This window comes from Passer domesticus, chromosome 4 (assembly GCF_036417665.1).
Source record: "Passer domesticus isolate bPasDom1 chromosome 4, bPasDom1.hap1, whole genome shotgun sequence".
NCBI lineage: Eukaryota > Metazoa > Chordata > Aves > Passeriformes > Passeridae > Passer > Passer domesticus.
This window is the reverse complement of record NC_087477.1, coordinates 58,452,084-58,470,385: the sequence shown is the minus strand read 5'-3', so window position 1 is coordinate 58,470,385 and position 18,302 is coordinate 58,452,084. Positions and strand designations below refer to the sequence as shown.

The 18,302-nt window shown below is 36.8% G+C and overlaps 1 protein-coding gene and 1 long non-coding RNA gene across 12 annotated transcripts in view; one reads left to right on the top strand and one right to left on the bottom strand.

Annotated features, from left to right (window-relative positions):
- Positions 1-18,302, top strand: part of SLAIN2 (SLAIN motif family member 2) — a 33,738-nt gene that overhangs the window by 5,838 nt on the left and 9,598 nt on the right. For 6 of the 7 annotated variants that reach the window (XR_010361307.1, XM_064418220.1, XM_064418221.1 and 3 more), the window contains exons 2-6: positions 3,950-4,098; positions 8,994-9,158; positions 9,911-10,072; positions 11,285-11,644; positions 13,783-13,920. Coding sequence is in view for 6 of the 7 variants with exons in the window: in XM_064418220.1 (XP_064274290.1) it covers positions 3,950-4,098; positions 8,994-9,158; positions 9,911-10,072; positions 11,285-11,644; positions 13,783-13,920 (974 nt within the window). In the remaining variant the exon portion in view is untranslated. Of the gene's footprint in view, positions 1-3,949; positions 4,099-8,993; positions 9,159-9,910; positions 10,073-11,284; positions 11,645-13,782; positions 13,921-15,657; positions 15,717-18,302 lie in introns of all 7 variants that reach the window. The other variant, XM_064418225.1, reaches the window with a different exon arrangement.
- Positions 11,361-18,302, bottom strand: part of LOC135299331 (uncharacterized) — a 35,789-nt gene continuing 28,847 nt past the window's right edge. For 2 of the 5 annotated variants that reach the window (XR_010361309.1, XR_010361311.1), the window contains one exon: positions 11,361-18,253. This is a non-coding gene — a long non-coding RNA (uncharacterized LOC135299331). The remainder of the gene's footprint in view (positions 18,254-18,302) is intronic. The other 3 variants (XR_010361313.1, XR_010361312.1, XR_010361310.1) reach the window with 2 other exon arrangements.

Here is an 18,302-nt window from a genome sequence, read left to right as displayed (position 1 = left end):
TGCAGGCTAAGCAATGTGTATCTCAGTCAGCCACAGCTGTAGCATGGGAGTATTGTGGGGTAGGGAGAAGGAAAGGAAATCTGTGGGCTACGTAAGTGCAGGGATGTAAATGAATTTTTTCATTGATATGTCTTTCAGCCAGAGATACTTTTCAGATCTTTACCTGTCCATTCAAAATCTGTCTTAAATTTTAACATGCTTAAGTCACTTCAGATAGGTTTTCCTGAAACTTTTAAATTGTCTTAAAATAGCTTAGATTGACACTGTTGTGTTCTAAATTATCTGTTTCCAAGACTGTCCAGTATTATCGTCTCCTGATTTATGTATTTTCAGTAGCTTTTCACTGTGAAATTTCCTTCTTGTATTTTAGGGGCATTTCTTATTGATTTGTCCTTGGATTTCAGCTTTTTCTCCTCACCACGTCTTCAGGTTTTAATCTTACTTTTGCATGCATCATGTTTTGTGTGCTCCCATTTAATTTCCTTTATTGTACCTTCCAGTTTTGGCTTAAAGCTAATGTAGCTAAAATAAATGAGCTCTAACTTCAGATTCCTTCCACTTGCCATCTTCCTAATTAAGATTTGTGACTTCATGTTCATCTTCATGTTTTCCCTCGCTCTTGTAGTGGAAGGATTTTGATACAAAAAGACACTTCATTTTCTTCTGAGTTAGAATTTTGGCTTCTTGTTTCATGCCTGTGGCAACTAGCCTCTTGTATTTTAATGCACTGGGAGGTGTTCCTCAGGTGAGGTAATCTGTACACAGATATGCCACTCCTACTGCAGTGCTGTGTCCTCTTTCTTCAAAGCCTTTTCTGAGTCATCTGTGTCCCAGTGCAACATGCTGCAGCTTGCCCCATTTGGCTGACATCATATTGCTTGTAGTCACAGGAGTCTTCCTGCAGAAGCTCTCTCCTTTTCTGTGCTGCATCTTCCTGGAACTAATCAGTAGAGCCCCTGGCTGCTTTCAGCCTCAGGTTGCTGCTGCTGTGGTGTGGTTGACTAGTAAGAGCCAAAGGAAGGGAATATTAATGGCTGCAGCAGAGTCATAGTGTCTGGTCTTCTAGTGTTGTTTCAAAGTAGATCAAAGCTGCTGAGCACCTTTTAATATACCATTTTGTTCTGCTTTACCTGATGTCACTGAGTTGTAGTCTTTACTCTGTTTTGGAGAGATTGGAGTATATGTTTCTGGTGTGTTAACATTTGTAGTATGGGTGGCAACTGTAAGTTGTCAGCTTCTTCAGTCATTTTTAACTTCCTGTTTTGAGAGTTGATTTACAGTGGTTAAAGATGTATGAAGTTATTCTGGTAATCTTCTGTCTTGAAGTTGCTGTACTGCCAGTTAGTGCTGTTGTGTTGCTGTAGAATGCATTGAGAGGTACAAATGGGATCTGTTCTGGAAGGTTCTTTAGCTAAAGAGGACCTATATGATTTGGGTCAAACAGTTTGACAAAGAAGACCACTTAGCTGTGTGAAGTTACCTCTACATGTTCCATGTATCTGTCCTTTTTCTGATGTCAGGAAAAGAGGAAGAGGTAATAGAGGCATCACTCTGATTCTTAGCCTTGGCCTTGGTCCTTCTGGTTTTTGTAAAATCCAAGTTAGATAGAGCAAGTAGAATTAAGTCAGTCTCAAGACCTGAGACTTGCTGTTCTTTGTTAGGTGGAATATTAAGATCACCGCTTTATAGTGAGACTTTATAATTACATAATTATAAAGAAACTGCCCTGAAAGAGCTGTTTTGTCTCTGCATCAGTGTACATGTGTGTGTTGTAGTGGAGTTGCTTGAAATATGTATGTTGTCAAATTCTGTCTTTCCTTGAAGTTCAAGTTACGAAACAAAGGTTGATAAAGGAAAACAGTTGACTGGGAAGAGATGGGGGAAATATGCAATATATATTTGGTTAGAAAAGGAGGTGGAAAAGAGGGTGTGAGCCTGGATTGCTTCAGTAAACGAACTACTTGTGAAACAAAGGGAACAGTTGGGAATTCCTGAGAAGAATGTGTTGAAGCTTAAAACATCAGGTAGAGTTTTGATTAGAACAATCTTGGAGGTTTGTTGAAGGTACCCCTTTTGTGTGTTCCTCAAAGAGGACATGCACTTTAATTTCTTGCCTTTTATACTGGCTGCTACTGTAAACTGAATGTGCATGGAAATTCTCAAACACAGCAAGGCATGTCAGTTATCCAGAGAACCAGGAGTGAGTCTGGCCTGTATTGGGCAAAAAGCTGGCCTTGTTGCCTTTGATGCCTCTTTGTATTGTGTAAACATACCTTAGGACAGAAAGGAGTACAGGCAAGGACTAGAAATATAGTAAATTCAAAATGTTAGAGAGATAATAAATGCTAAACATTACTTTTAACAGTATGGAGATGTCATAGAAATTACAGAAAGTGGCATCATTGTTTACACAACTGTGAAAATTGAGTGACTCTTGTGCTTTTCAAGGATCTTCAGGGCTATAAATACATGAAGGGCTTGTAGCTTTTCTTTTGGGCTGAGTGCCCAATTGTAGGCATTTCTACAAAAGCAGTTATAACAGACAGCATGATTTTAGCCGAAGTATAAACCCCTTGAAATACAGTAAGTGGCAGTGACTATTTTTATTACAAACAGCTTCATTTTTATTTGCAAACCTGGCAGCTGACAAATATTTTCTCACCTGGATCTGCAAGCATAACTTGCTAATTTCATTGTTAGAGGGAAGAATGTTTTGGAGCTCTCTCTTAATAAAAATCAGTGAGTGGTGGTTTTATAAACATAAGCTTTTGTAAGAAGTGAATTTAATGGTAGTAATTACAAAAAATCTCTAAAAGCTATTATAACACAAACAGTTCAAGTTCTAGAATTACAGAGGAGAGATGAGGATCTTGTAGACAGAAAGTTGTGGGAAATAACTTCTGTGTTGCTAATGTCATTGGCATAAAGAACAATTTTTGCTGTATATTTTGTACAGAAGCATGTCTGATTAGACTGTCAGATGTTCCTAAGTGATGCTGTGTGGCATACAATCCTATTCACTTGGAACATGAAGTCTGTCATTACCCTAGAAGAACACTTGTTTAGCTGATTCTACACTTGCATAATCTGTAGTTAAGAGTTATGTCTTGTAATTCACTTTTGTCTTTTGCTGAACCACATTTCCAAGTTTAGTTCTGGTCCAAAGTAAGGCTTAAAGTTCCCTGTTTTGAATGTGTGATTGGTTACGACTTTTCCTTTGATCTCTCTGTTGAGGGAGAAGTTTTCAGTTAAATTTCTAGAGTTTTTAAACTGGACTTCCTTCAGTCATGGAATGTTGATGTTAAAGTAAGTGAATGGAGATGTGGACAGACAAAGGTTTCAGTATATCTGGCAAAACAATATGATCTCATTGTTTCTCTCTACTCTCCTGTGTGCATTATCTTTTTTTCCTTGTTGGTAATGCTTGACTGTATACCTCCTTAGGACAGAGATAGTTCTTTTGTTCTGTGTTCAAAGAGAACGAAAAGATCAGGTGCTAGGATAGAAATAATAAACAAAACTTGTTTATTGTTCAAGGATACTGAAACAGTAGTTGTGTTTTGTGTACTTTAACACTGCTCCTTGGCTATTAAGATGGTTATTGCTTCCTTTGCTTAGGAAAACAAGAGTTCTCTATTGCATAGTGTTTTATTTCTTTCAGGTGAATCTGAAAAGATTAATCCTCATTTGTGTGTTTATGTGACAGTGAAATTGTCCATATATGTAATGTGTCTGAAGTCCTTGGTAGCCATGTGTTATCACTCTTATACTCTATCCAAAATAGTTAATTTTAGGGTCAAATCTGTGCTTTCTTTATCTTTTGGGATTGTACTGTAGTGTAGATGGAGTATAAAAACAGAAATAGCATATTCTGTGGTGTTCTGTTGCACGTCTGATCTTATGTTCATTTTGTCTGTCCTCATAAATTATTTTTTCCTCTCTTTTCCAGGTTATATACATCTCCAAAGAAGAAACAGAATCCACTGAAAAAAAATGTTAGTCCATTAGTTTGGTGCAGACAGGTATTGGATTATCCAAGTCCTGATGTTGAATGTGCTAAGAAGTCACTGATCCACAAGCTGGAACAGACAATGTCAGGTGAGTTTCTGCACACTGAAACCACTGGGTTCTATGTATGTATTCTGAAACACATCAAAATTAGCTAATGGTTGTGAGATAAAACATCTGTCAGTTACTTGTGTCTAAAGCTTTCGTTATGGTTTACAAAGTCAATAATTGTACTCATTTTACTCATATGAATGAAACTGAAGAAGGCATTAGATGATGAGTCATGATTTCAGTGTTTTGTAATACCTGCATAGTTTGGTCTGATGTTTTCAGGAAAAGCCAATGTTTTTAACTCAAAAGTTTTCTCATCTTTTTTTTTTTAATAGAAGAATTTAAAATATATTTAATAATATATTTTAAAATATATTAAGATATCATAATCGTTAGGTGCTTGTCAGTATGTTAGCATGAAACTTGGTTTTCTGCAAGATTACATATTTTACTTCATCTAAAGAAATGGAGGCTTAAGTTTTTGAATATTTTGGGGAGATGATAATGATTTCTTCTCCTCCCATCCCCAGTAACTTGAGATCTAGTTACAGTCAGATTTCAAAAAAATCCAGAGTTTATGATTCTTCCTTAATACTAATTCACTGGTTATATTCAAAACTGGAGAGTGTTTGATGCTGTGAGAATGAAAGTCTGCATTCTCTATCCTTCTATTACCAGATTTTTTTATGTCAAACCAGCAGCAAAATGCTGAAGGTCTGATTAGAATTCTCTGTCCATCTGATTTGTTGCTTTGTTTTGTTTCTTTGTTGGAACCTATTTTTTTAATTATGCTGAGAAAACTTACTTTCTTGCTATTAATAGCTATTCTCCTCCTGTTCCACCTTTTTGTAGTCTGCTCCTGCTACATGTTAAACTGTTATCTTCAGGAATTAGCAGAATAGCTGGACTTGAACTAAGAGTGTATGAACACACAGTTCCAGGAGTGGTTCCAATGGCCACCTCCTTTCCACGGTTATACGTAAACTTTGTGCTGAGTTTATTTGACTGTAACTTCTTTCCTGTCCTTGTATTGTTTTCTGGAGCAATTCAGTCTTTATTCTGGTTTGTACTGAAACTGTTCTTAATAAAATTTGAATCCATTCTTTAATCTTATGAAAATTGTGGGCATAGTGGTGGAAATGCCTTCAGTACGAGTCACCCTGAATATTTTCCTATTTCTTGTGTTTTTTTATGCTGCCTGGACAAATGTCCATTAAAAATTTACCTGAACAGTTAACATGATATATGACTAGAGACAGGCAAAAACTGAGATTCTGAACAACAAAAAGCACTCACATCACAGGGATTTATGAAGGATGATACAGGTTTGGGAATCTGAATACTGCTGAGTATTTATGAATGGATAGTAGGCGATTGACATAATTCTGTTTGTGGTTTAACTTCTTTCAGAACTGAGTAGAAGTCTTCCGGAAGTACCACTAATTCTGCTACCCACAGGGTATCTTTAAAAATTCATAGCTGAAGCAGAATGGCAGGAAACTTCTCTCTGAAATGGATACATTTGAAAGTTTTAACATTCCAACGATGTGTTTTCTCTTTTTTTGTTTTCCCCTAGATCTGTGAATCTGCTTCTGGCAGTGGTACTTGTAAGAATAACACAATTAATTTATTGTATTAATTGATGGAAATACTAATGGTAGAAAAGATGGGTACATGCTGGTTGGAGCAGATTGCATGTAAAAATTAATTTCCAACAAAACAGAAAATTGTCTTTCAGAGCAACCAGTCTCCTTTAAGAATAAGGGTAGCAGGGAGCTCCACTGGAGAAGACATGCAGTATTTCTTGTAACTTTGTGTGTATTTCCTATTCTCAACTTCAGGAGTATTGTGTAACTTACATTTTGCATAGTACTTCTCTCTCATGGAGCCATTACTTAATCTGTTACTAGCTTCAGTTACTAGTTCAGTACATAGATTCTGGTTCCATTCTCCATGGATAAGGCTTTTCACATGGCTGTAACTTTCTTTCCTGAATCCTTGCTGATGCTTCTTGTGCATTGACTCTTTTTACATTGTTAGATCCTGTTGTTAGGTCTTTCTAATCTTAATATCATTTTCTAGTTTTTCAGTCTCAAATGCTCTCTTGTATTTCTCATTTTTTTCTTCCATCCTATTTTTCATTGCATTACAGAGGAGGGAAGAAGAGCTCTCAGCTCCATGCTGTTGCTGGCAGTTACTGATGCACAGTGCCTTGTCAGCAGTCAGGTTTGCAATTGCAGAGCAAGTCATGCTCAGTGTTGGAAGTGTGTTCAGACTAGAGGGAACTTTAGGTATATTCTGCACTCAAATTTTCCTATTTTCTACAGCAAAAGAGAAATCCATTACTATTTCAGCAAAAATATAACTAGAAGGAATTAGATGCTGCATACTGTTTCTGAATGTTATAAAAGAAAATTTACTTTAAAATAAACTTGCTGATTATCAACCCTCCCTTCTGGCATTTTGAAAGCTAATGGGTAATCTTTTGTAAGCTAGTGTTTAATGTTAGGGTCATTTTAATGCTAAAATTATTATCTGTCTTGCTAGTTTTTTCTGACACTCCTAATAAAGACCATATCTCTATTTGTAAAAATAGCAGTCCTGAGTCACATAAGTCCCTGTTGGAAAACCTTTAGGAATTCTGGTCCGTGAAATGGATTTGAATCCAGATTTTTTTTGTCTGGGAATATGTACTGTGCTGATGAAGGTTCACATTAGCTATGATGAAAACTACTGTGTGTATCAAGTCTCACCACATACAGGAGCAAACTTTTTCCATGTAGCAAAATCGTGCTAAGTTTCATCCAAAAGACTCTGTGTATGATCAAATACTTTGTATCATTATGGGTGTATACAAAGAGCCTGTTTTGAAGACTACACAGTAGTAGAATTGTTTTCTAATGTGTGGTTAGTATTTTAAAATACTTGTCTGTGTAATAAATACAAAAGAAAGAACTGTTGTGCAGACTTACGTTTTAGGGATTTTTAATGACATTTTTCGGCAAGAGATGAAAAGTAGTTTTTTTCTTTTTGGCATGAGAACAAAGATTCAATTGGAATAGATGCTTGGGGGTTCCTTTGTGAATGCTAGAAGTTGATATCAAAGGCCTCATCATAATCACCCAGAACAGAGTGAGTTGTAATTACTGGCTTTGTTTACTGAGCTTTGTAATCAAATGGAGGTTTTCCCTTCTGACACTCAAAATAAACTGAAGACACCTCATGAATACTTGCCTAAAATTTAATGAATTCACAACTTGCTGAAATTAACGCATGTTGTTTAAGACTTGCAGTGGAAGCTGGAATATAAACTTTTCACCCTTCATCTATAACTGTCTTTTCATTCCAACTAAACCACTGGTAATATTAACTGGTTTGGTAAGGATCTTTACACGAGATGCAATTTTAGGAATTTGCCGCAAACTCAGCTTTAATTTCTGCTGCTTTTGCCTCTGTGCTGTATTCTGCCATTGGCTAGGTTGGATGCTATGTTTTTTTGGGGGGACATTCTTATTAAAAACTGATTAAGTGGTGCAATCAGTTAAAATACTCCTGATATTTTTTAACTTAAATCTACTTTAGTAAGTCAGATAATAGTGCAGCCCCACCAGTGTTTGCACTGGACAACTGAGGTAGCGACCAAGAGCAAAAGGGAGAAGCCGAAGCTTTGCTGGGCTTGGCTGTTGAAAGTAGCATTTCATGTGACTGTAGTCTGTTTTGGCTTCTAATGTCAAGGCAACAATGACTTTTAGTAAGGAAATTTGGGTTCCTTTCCTTCTTTTTTTTTCTGTCCACTGCTATCAGTAGCCTAATTCTTGCTGCACTCATTGAAGCCCCTTTTCACTAAGAGAAATGTCACACTATATTTTTTAATAGCTTACTTTCAGCTGCTGGGTGAGCTGCAACTAAATGTAATCTGGGTTTTCATAACATCAAGTTGGCATTTCCAGCTTTTCATCTTAACATTTTGTAGTTTAATTTGTCCTTATATACATTTCTGCATTAATATACTTCAAGCAGTGAAGGAACTGATTTGTAGCAAAAGTGTCAAAATATGTTTTGGATCCCACTACCCCTGTAGCTGAAATTCCATTTTCTGTTACATTTAACGTGTGAACTTTTGAACATGATAGTCAAGTAACTAAAAAAATAAGACACCCAACAACCAGCAAAATTTTAGTATCATACTGTTCACCACTGGTAGTGTTCACCAGTGTTTAAAATTAATCTGAAAATACATCAACATTGAATCATTTGCAATAAATGGCAGAGGAAAGTACCCAATTTAGATCTTATATTGCATATAAGGTTGAAGCTTATGGTCAAAAAATCCCAAGTTAGAACAGAAGGCTAACAGTAGGAAATAGTCCATTAGCTTTAGTCTGGTAGGTTCACGGTACTCGCAAATCTATACAGAAACATTTGCCTTGCATAATGCTTTTTCATCTTAGCATGTGCTTAGGGCAATTTTGTAGGTGATACTGCTTAGTTGTGTGGTGCCAGTTTTGGGGTTACTGTTGAAGTATTGTGTGATTCAGACAGGTCTGAGAGTTCTGAGAACGTGACTTCCTGGTGTGCTCTGGTTTGTATGTAGTTATGTATAGGGTGTATGTTGGTGTAACTGAGCTACTACTGCCTTCCTGCTTCCCAGCACCTACACTGGACATCTCAAAGACATCAGCTGTAGTGATCTTAGATCTAACTTCTGATTGGAAAACACTTGTCACTATCTTGTCTTGCCCTCTTCTGCCACTCTTTTCACATTATGGTTATATATAGGGGTGAAGAAAGCAGTGGAAAAACTTTCTGGTTACTAAAGTTTTCTACTTGAATTGCAGAATAATTAAATCACAATGAAGACATAATATAGTATTGTATTTGTTTTTCATTGATTCACTCAGTATAACTGATCACTTTTCCCCTCTTTCCTGCAGCTCTCAAGAGACAGAGTTTGTACAGCAGCCCTTTCAGTGCGGTCAGTTACGCGAGCTCCTACAGTCCAAATACCGGTAGCCCCTACAGCAGTGGCTTCAACTCTCCCTCCTCAACACCAGTGAAATCTGCTTTAGTGAAACAGCTCATACCTCCTGGTACCTCAGGTAAGTCACTGTGTGTCTGGTCTTTTCTTTTTTTCCTCCTCTTCCTTCACAAATATGCTCAGATAGACAACATTTGCATCTAACTAGAGTAAGAAAGACTCCAGAACTTCCCAGCATTTTGTAGGATGTGTGCGTCACACATTTTAAGCTTTTGAGGAAAGGATTTTTGCGTACTCTCTGGCATGAGAAACATGTAAAATGTTTTCTTTGGGTGTCTGTGTCCCAAAAATTACTGATGTATGTGATCAGCAGTTAGACCAAAACACCGGAGTTCATTCTGTGGAGTTCCAAGTGGCTTCTGGAACTGACCCTGTAATCGACAGGGGTGCAAGTTCCATGGTATGTGTTCAAAGGTTAGGGGTTGGTAGTTGTGAAGTCTTTTCAACTATCCTATGGTTTACTAACTGAAACATTTGGTAAGCAGTGTATCCATCAATACCTCTGAGATGTGAACAATATAATATAAGGAAGAAGCATACATTCCAGTTAAGCAATAATAATCAAATGTTTCAAATGGTTTGTCAGATCAATGGATGAATGTCTCAGTAGCAATTTCTTCAGACTGGTGAATTTTACTAGGAAAGGAAATGCAGCTTGCCTTTGGGGGCTTTTTTTGTTTGTTTGGGGTTGTTTTGGGGGTTTGTTTTTTTTTTTTTTTCTATGTTGTTGGTTTTTTGGGGTTTTTTTTTGGGGGGTGGGTGTTTTGTTTTTTTTTGTTACAACAATTCCTGTTATTTATTTTCCTTCCGTAGGTCATCTTAAAATTTCAGGAGATAGAAATCCTCCACTAAGTCCACAGTCTTCTCTGGACAGTGAATTAAGTGCATCGGAGATGGATGAAGACTCTATTGGGTCTAATTACAAGTTAAATGATGTTACAGATGTGCAAATTTTAGCACGAATGCAGGAAGAAAGTAAGTGGGGTTTTTTTCCTGAAATCAAATAGAGCTGTTGAGTTGTTTTGTTGGTTTTTTCTTTTAAATAATTTCAGTAGTATTTCTTTAGTAAACATGGAAAAGCGGTGTAACTTCTACTATGAATGTACAAATGTAGTTTGCCCAAGAAAGCTGGTTAAGGACTTCAGCCTCCAGGCTAAAGAAAGGAAGTTACTGTGCAGAAGTTTTCTTTAGGAACAATGGATAAGACAATGCTGGAGAGTATGAATTTGTCAGGTACAGTATTTGCTAAAAGGATGATTGTTAGAATGGTCTACTGCCTGCCTCCATTCTTCTCAGGAGATTGGTGCTTTCCTGATGTAATCCAGTCTTGTTCACATCAATGCTTAAACTATGATTTAAATCGCTGAAATGTAAAGTCAATATGGCAAAGAATTATTAAGAAAACTGCCTAAGTAGATGTCTGTCTTTAATTACAGCTTTAGTTGAGACATTTGTCCCTCTGAATTTGCAGAAAGTGGTAATAATTTCAGTTGTCTAACTAGGTGGTCTCCAAACTATTTTATTATATATCCTTATCAGTGAAAAAAACCAAATGCCTAATAAATGTGCTTTTAAAAATTATAGATATGTATTACTCTAATGTATAACATACACAAAATTATAATTTTAAAAAGTATGAGATAAAGACAAGATAAATGCCATTTTAAAAACACTAGTTGTTCAGAATTTTCTTGCTTTATGGCAGTGGATTAGTTTGCATATTCCCATGGGTGTGGGCACCACACTTCAGAGACCACTGATCTAACACCTCCAGTTTCTCTAGGAGTAGCTTATTGTGTTGCTTTTCTGGTTAGATTCACTAACACATTGCAAGAGATGTTTCATTGTAGCTGCTGTAATTGTTGTAGGATGTTACTTGATACCAAAATTATGATGTAGCCTGTGTTGCTATTTGCAGCCTTGGAGAAGAGATGAACAAGTACATACACAAACATCTATACTGATGATTGCTTACTAGGAAAAGGAATGAGCTCACCTAATTCAAGTCATTATTAGCTGGTAGATAACTTTTTGGTACTAATGAGAATTTATTTAATGCCTCCAATAACAGGAGTTAAGGTGAGCCAAATTTGAGTTTGAGAACCGTGCAGATATCTGTGTGCACTGTCTCTAGTTTGAACCACTTGTGGGCTGGAAGCAAGTAAACAACGCTCTTGTTGTTGCCAGGCCTGCGGCAAGAGTACGCAGCCACAGCTTCTCGGCGTAGTTCTGGCTCCTCTTGCAACTCCACGCGGCGAGGCACCTTCAGCGACCAGGAGCTTGATGCACAGAGCTTAGAAGATGAGGAAGATGGCACACATCACACGGTGCACCCTGCTGTCAGCAGGTTCTCACCATCACCTCGCAGTTCTCCCTGGCCTTCACCAAAACAATCTCCAAGAAATTCGCCTCGCTCCCGATCACCTGCTCGAAGCATAGAGTACAGTAGAGTGTCACCACAGCCTATGATTAGCCGTTTACAGCAACCTCGTCTTTCCCTTCAAGGCCATCCTACAGACTTGCAAACTAGTAATGTCAAAAGTGAAGGTAAAAAACTGTTTGAAGTTCATTACAGGAGCAGCTGTGTAGTTTCTGTATAAAGGAGTGTGCAGTCCTAAAACTATGTGCCTGTGTAACATTGTGGTTTGATCTCTGAATTGCTGAAGAAGACACAGAGCAAGCAAAGCTTAAGTTCTGCTGGGGCACCCTTACAGTCAGATGAGTTGATAGGCTTATATTTATTTTAGATGTTATCTAGTTAATGAGTATAATTGAATTTCATAGTGACCAAGGTCTATATTTGGCAGGCAAATGCACTCAAATAAAGCAGGAAAACTCATTTACTAGTAGAGTTAGGCCTTGCAGATGACCGGACAAAATGCAGAGGAAAGTAACTGTGGTCAGATAAGAGTAATGTAGCCATTTATGCATGCCTATAGCCTGTGAAGCAGCTGAATGCTTTCTGGTTGCACAGAACTCTGAAATTTTCAATCATGAACACAGTCTTAAAAATAGTACTTAATAGTTAGTACTTACCTCATGCATTTGTTGGATATTTTACAGATCTCAAAGCTGTGAAAACTGCTGCGTAATAAATAAAGCTTGGAGTAAATTCAATGCAGTTATACTATATTGGCATAGAACAAAATAACATAATTCTGATACAACTTTTCTTCTTGAATGTACTTTTTCCTAGTAGCAATCTAGCGGAAACTCCTTTTACTGGGATGAAATTTTGCAAGCACATTCCCATTTCAACAAAAGTATTTTTTATCCCGCAAGTAAGATTTTAAATTTAGAAAGAATACACATTTAGATATTAAGAACTGCCCTTACTAGTAATAGTGGTTTGGGGAAATTTTAAGTATCTAAAAAAATGTGCAACACAAAAGCTAATCAATTCTGTTGTAACTTAATTGAGAATTCCTTTGCCTTTCATTTCTAAAAATGAAAGTCTTAATGCGTGCTAGATGAGCTGCAGTAAAAATATCCTATGAAAGGAATGGTACCAAAAGCTAGTATCCCACATACCAGAGGGATCAAAATAGAGTGTGTGATCATGCGTTTCTGAAACACTTCCAAGGAGTTATCTTGCAGTGGTTTTTGTGCAGTTGAGCGTTGCTTGGATATTCCAGAGACGATACAGCAGCAGCCAAAAAAGTTGTTCAGGTTTTCTCTTTTGGTTTTTGTTTTGGTTTTTTTGTTGTTTTTTTTTTTTTTTTAATATTATTTGTCTAGAATGGTTGGAGGGAAATTTGGTTGACAGGGTTCAACAATGTACCAAGCGCAGTACCAAGAATGCAAACTACAAAGTGAAGAGAGTACACTTATTGGAATATTCAGCCAGTAAAGACTTAGTTTTGTTTTCACCTTTAGTGCTTGTGTATGGTTAACCTACTTCTTCCCTGCATCCCTCTGCAGAATCAGGTTGGCCATTCATCCTGTCAAGGCATCTTCAGTCTTCTGTCCAAAGTATGTCATCAACCCAGCTCTGCATGGGTTGGAGATACACAGAATGTCATTAGACTTGAGAAGTACTTAATGGCATCTTTTCATAGTCTGTGAACAGTGGTACAAATATTAGAAGGCCCCTGAAGTATTAGCTGAGTAGATAAGTCAAGTCATATGTGAAAGATGAAGCATAACTGGACACTTCAATAATTTTGAATGCTGTGTATGAAGAAGTCCTTACCAAGTGGGAGTCTGTTATTTGTAGTATAATGGACTGATGCGGGACAAGGCAGTCTCAAAAATTTACTCAAACGTTTATGTTGTTTTTACTCTTCAGGCAAGCATTTTGTTACAAATAACCTTCTAGGTAAATAATTTGAAAACTGTGCAAAACTGCAAATTAGGTTTGTCTGTTCCGCTTTGATAATAGTACAATAAAACCCAGAGAATCACAATCCAGATATGTTTCAATTTCAAAACACAATATGCTTGACTTTTTTCATCATAGGTAAAAAATAGACATTCTTATTCTTTAGATACATAAATATTTTGTATGTGATAGATTTGAGAAGAAGTAATGCAACAAAATACAAATGGATTTAAATTGCAATGTAGTTTTATATGGCTAACATTTTGTGTTACTTACATTTGGGAGTCAGCTATGGGTTCACAGCCTGACCTTTGTCCAGCATCAGACTACAGACTACGCTGTATCTTTGTATTATTTCATACAGAAAAACTAAGGCGTAGTCTTCCAAACCTGTCCAGGACATCTAACATCCAAGCTGAGTCTGTGAAAAACAGCAGAAGTGACTCAAACTTCCAAGTGCCAAATGGAGGAATACCTCGAATTCAACCTCAGGCCTCAGCCAGTAAGTACCTTTGGTACTACTTCAGTGTAAATTTCAGAGTTAAGTGATGGTATTTAGAGCAAAGCAAAACATTGCGTGCCACACTGGAGATTCTAGTCTTGATTTTTAATCAGACTTTTGTGAATCTGTTTTTATGGTACATAAAATACTCAGTCTGGTTTCTTATTAAGGTGTCATTCATAGTTTCCTAAAAGTGTATGTAGAAGTAATATGAAGAATTATAAATACAGTATTTGGGCATGTCCAAAATGGTTTTATTTCTAGGCTCTGAAAAAACACCTAGATGGTGTTTATTGTTTAGGTTTTTTGGTTTTTTTTTTTCCTAACTAGTGAAACATGACCTGAAAGTGTTCATTTCAGTTTAACCCTTTAAGTTAACCCATGTCTGCAGTTCTGCAGTTTCTTTCCTTCTTCTTTGTTTTTTGGCATATGGATTACATATCCAGTTGGCAATTTTATTTACTTTAAGTGTCAGTTACTTCCTAGAAAAGGTTTGGATGGACCTCTGTCTCATAAAACATATTAGCCCATTGCTGGACTCCTGCTTTCCTAGTTTCTCCAGACATTAACTGCTGATATGAAAATGCTGCTATTCTCACTAATCTCCTTAAAATGGTGACCTTAAAGAAGGCAAAGCAAATGAAAATTAAATATTCAGTGTTTCTCTATATGTCAATATTGCCAGTTCCTGTTGTTTAAATGTTTCCTGACCATTTATTTTAAAACAAGGTTCTGAATTTAATAACCTTGTGTGACATTTTCAAGAGAAGAACACATTATGAATATTTTTATGTGTAGAGCTTTGAACTGTAAAAATTCTGTGATAAAGGTTCATCAGTAATCTAAATAATTGACAGGAAATGTAAAAATAATGTTTGTGAATTTAACTAGGGGCATTTTACCTATAGAACAGTGAAGGCATAGTGGCATACCTAGTTGGTTGTGTTAAAATTTTCAAAACAATGTGTTAAAGCTACCAAGTACAGTTAAATACAGAATAGGGAATAGAGAATCCAAGGTTTCTGTCTTTGTACAGACTCAGAGCAGATGTAAGGGTTGTGTGGACAGTCAGTCCCAGGTGTGATGCTGTAGTAGACAGAATTAGTGTGACTTTACCATTGTTCGTATAAGTTACTCCAGCACCTTGGCCCTCTTCTTCCACCTTTTGCAGACACTCGGAAGGTGGGACTTGCAGCTGAAAGGACATTTGTGTAGCTCAAATGCACAACTGTTACCTGTTAGGCAGCCTTACCAAAGTATAAAGCACTCGGAGCAGTTGGGCAGCTGGTCTGCAGCTATTTCAGTGACAGGAAGAATTATCAAAATGAGCTGAAAAAAGACAAAAATATTTGTAGTAAAAATCTACAGATTTTATTTGGTGCTTTAGAATTTAGTGAACTGGGAAGGGAAGAGCATAGAGAGCAACTTAGCTGGAAAGCTATTTCCAGAATTAAAAGTATATTAATGGTTAAACTTTCTGGAAAAATCAGACAACAGAAGTCTCAGTATTCAATATTTAGTCAGTTACTTCATTGCAGGAACCAAAGTGGTCTGATTGTGTTTATATTTCTTTTTCAACTTGTGGATGCATTAAGAATTACTAGGTAAATTTGCTTTTCTTTCATAGACAACTTCCCTAAATGTGAACCACTCTAGACCAACTTACATTTAAATGTAAGTTAAATATCATTAATAAAGGCCAGATTTCTAGCTTTTACAGTTTCCCTGCTCTTACAGATGTTTGTCAGAGTCTTGCTATTGACAATCGTAAAACGGTTTGTGTGTGAAGTCAATGAGTAAGTATCTTTGCTTAGTCTGGATTAAAAAATTTTCTGCAAAACTGTACATTGTATAAAGATTTCCAGAATTGTGTCCTTTTTATTGTATACTTTTTGTTTTATTGGTTTTATATTTTGTCACTTTGCACAAAGCACTGTTAAATTGCAGCAAATTTTTGTTTTCCCTTGGCAATGATTTCTGGGTCTTGGGATTTGAAGCTTCCTCATACACCTGCTAGTTTTGCATGAGCTTACCTTTGCAAGGATGCTGGCTTGCCACCCGAGGTCACTACTTTGCTCCTTGTCAAAGATTTGCGGTCCATAATTTACTTGCACATTTGCTGTGGCTGCAATACTGAACTTGCTATGGTTGCTGGCATTCAAAAATGAGCTAGGAATCCAGTAAGTTTCTGAAATGACAATTCCTCTTACAGTTTTATAGCCAAATTGTATTAGCTTGCTTACAGAAGAGAGGGAAGACAGATATGATGTGTTTAGAGGTACAACTGTAAACATGAAGACATTGGCATTTTAACTTTTAGCTGCAGTGTGGTGAACAATCCAAATTGGTTTTGAAGACAGACTGAATTAAATAGCAGTTTTAACAATTTGAATCTTCATTTACAACTGATTCTCCATGCCATTCTGCATAAAGTACTTTTTTAAAATATGAAAGCTAGTTAATATTTCACCTTAAAACACTGGAAGATATGGTAAGATGTGTGTTCCCCAAGGATAAGGTATTGTCTAAAGTGTTAGTGATGGGAAATCTCCGTGTTTGGGTCCTGTACCACATAGATTGTACAAAGCTCTAGAAATTGGAGGGTGACTTCCATGTAGGAGCTACCTGCTTTTGAATTCTGTGTCATGCTTTTGTACTTAGTGGCACTATCAGCATATGGTTGCTTTTAAGAAGAGCTAAATACAAAATTTTCTTGAAGAGCTGTAGATTCAAACTATCAGTAAAGTGATTGGTCTGCGTGCCAAGATCCAACTGCTTGGCATGTTCAGATTAAAAGTAGGAAGAGTAAGTTTTGAAGAAACCAAGTAGTCCAGTTCCATTGATCAGAAGTAAATGTAACAACATGTGTTCAGCATACAGCAGTTGTGACAGGGAATGTCACAGCACACAGAGCACTTCAAGAGCAGCAAGTAGTGTGGATAAACATGCACTGTGCGCTTATCTCAAACTGCATGTTTGCTCAGCATTGCTCAAATTGTGCTGCCTAAACTCTGTTCAGTGTTTCAGTGCACAGAAATGTTTTGCTATTGAGTGTCTATTTCCTGGAGTCTCCATTGAGAAGGAAGGAATTTGATATATGCATATTTTAAATCCTTTCCATATCATCCCATCTCTCTGACTTGCAAGAAGTGTGAATAATGATGGGGGAAGAAAGTGCCATGTGCAGTAGCATATTGAAATCTGAGTGCATTAGGACAAAAAACTTCAAAATAGGAAAGAAGAACCTTTTCTTCATTTTGTGTGGCATAACAAAAACAGTGATTCAGTGGAAAACAATGAAGTGCAATAGTTATGGACTGAAGCTGTCTGGCCAGTGGTCTGCCTCAGTAAATTTCTAGGAATTGTACTCATATTTAGAGACCTTACTGTACTTAATTGGCTGTTCATGTGTATGCTTTAAAAAAAGTTTCTAGGAAGACCATGTGCCAGTTGAGTAAGAATTATATATTGCCACAGGCTATTTTGCATTAGATTCTAGTTGGTAGAAGGAATAAGGTTTTTATTAGTAGTAGGCACAGGCAGAATTTTACTGTGTTTATGAACAATCTAATTCCTATTTGCTGTTTGTTGAACATGACAGTTATAGTTAGTTATTAGGACTAAATTGAATAGACTGCCTAGTCATAATTTCAGCATGATATTAAAACACGTGATGAATTTTTTATAGTTCATTTTGCACTGACTGAAACATAGGAAAGGTGATAGTAATTATTATATGCTATCAAACAAAAGGATTAACTAATATTAGGATTCAGATTGTTCCCCCCCACCTTCTTTATAGCGATATTCAGTAATTGGTGATGGGATTAGTCCTTACTCAGGGTCAGGATATTTTGCAAAGCTGTTCCCCCATCTTTCTTCCTTCTCACTATGGAAATAAGCCTTGCTAGTGCAATCAGTTGTATGCTGCTATAAAACTTCATACGTTGAGATAAGCAGAGATGTTTATTCATACATTATCATTTTATGAAGTCTCTGTGTAGTCAAAACTTTATTTCATTGACTACTTTCCTCCTTCTCCCCTTTAAATGTGCTGCGATGGAAATAGGCTGAGTCAATGCATTCCTTCTGGCAATAAGTAATTCTCTCCATGCCAAGATTCTGCAGCTCTTGGAACATTGGCTTCTCTCTTGGTAACTGGTAGGTAGTGAGGTCATTTCAAGGCAGTATCGGCCCTTGAATGTCACTAGACAAAAGGCAGGACAAGGGAGAAAAGGAGCAATGAAAACCAACTTCCATCACACTAGGTACATGCTGGCAGTTGATAAATCTTAACATTGTCTTCATTTTAAGCTTAAGTCCTCTTGTATACCTTTTGAAGAGGAGAGAAAAAAGGCATCTCTCAAAGAAGGCTTAAGTCT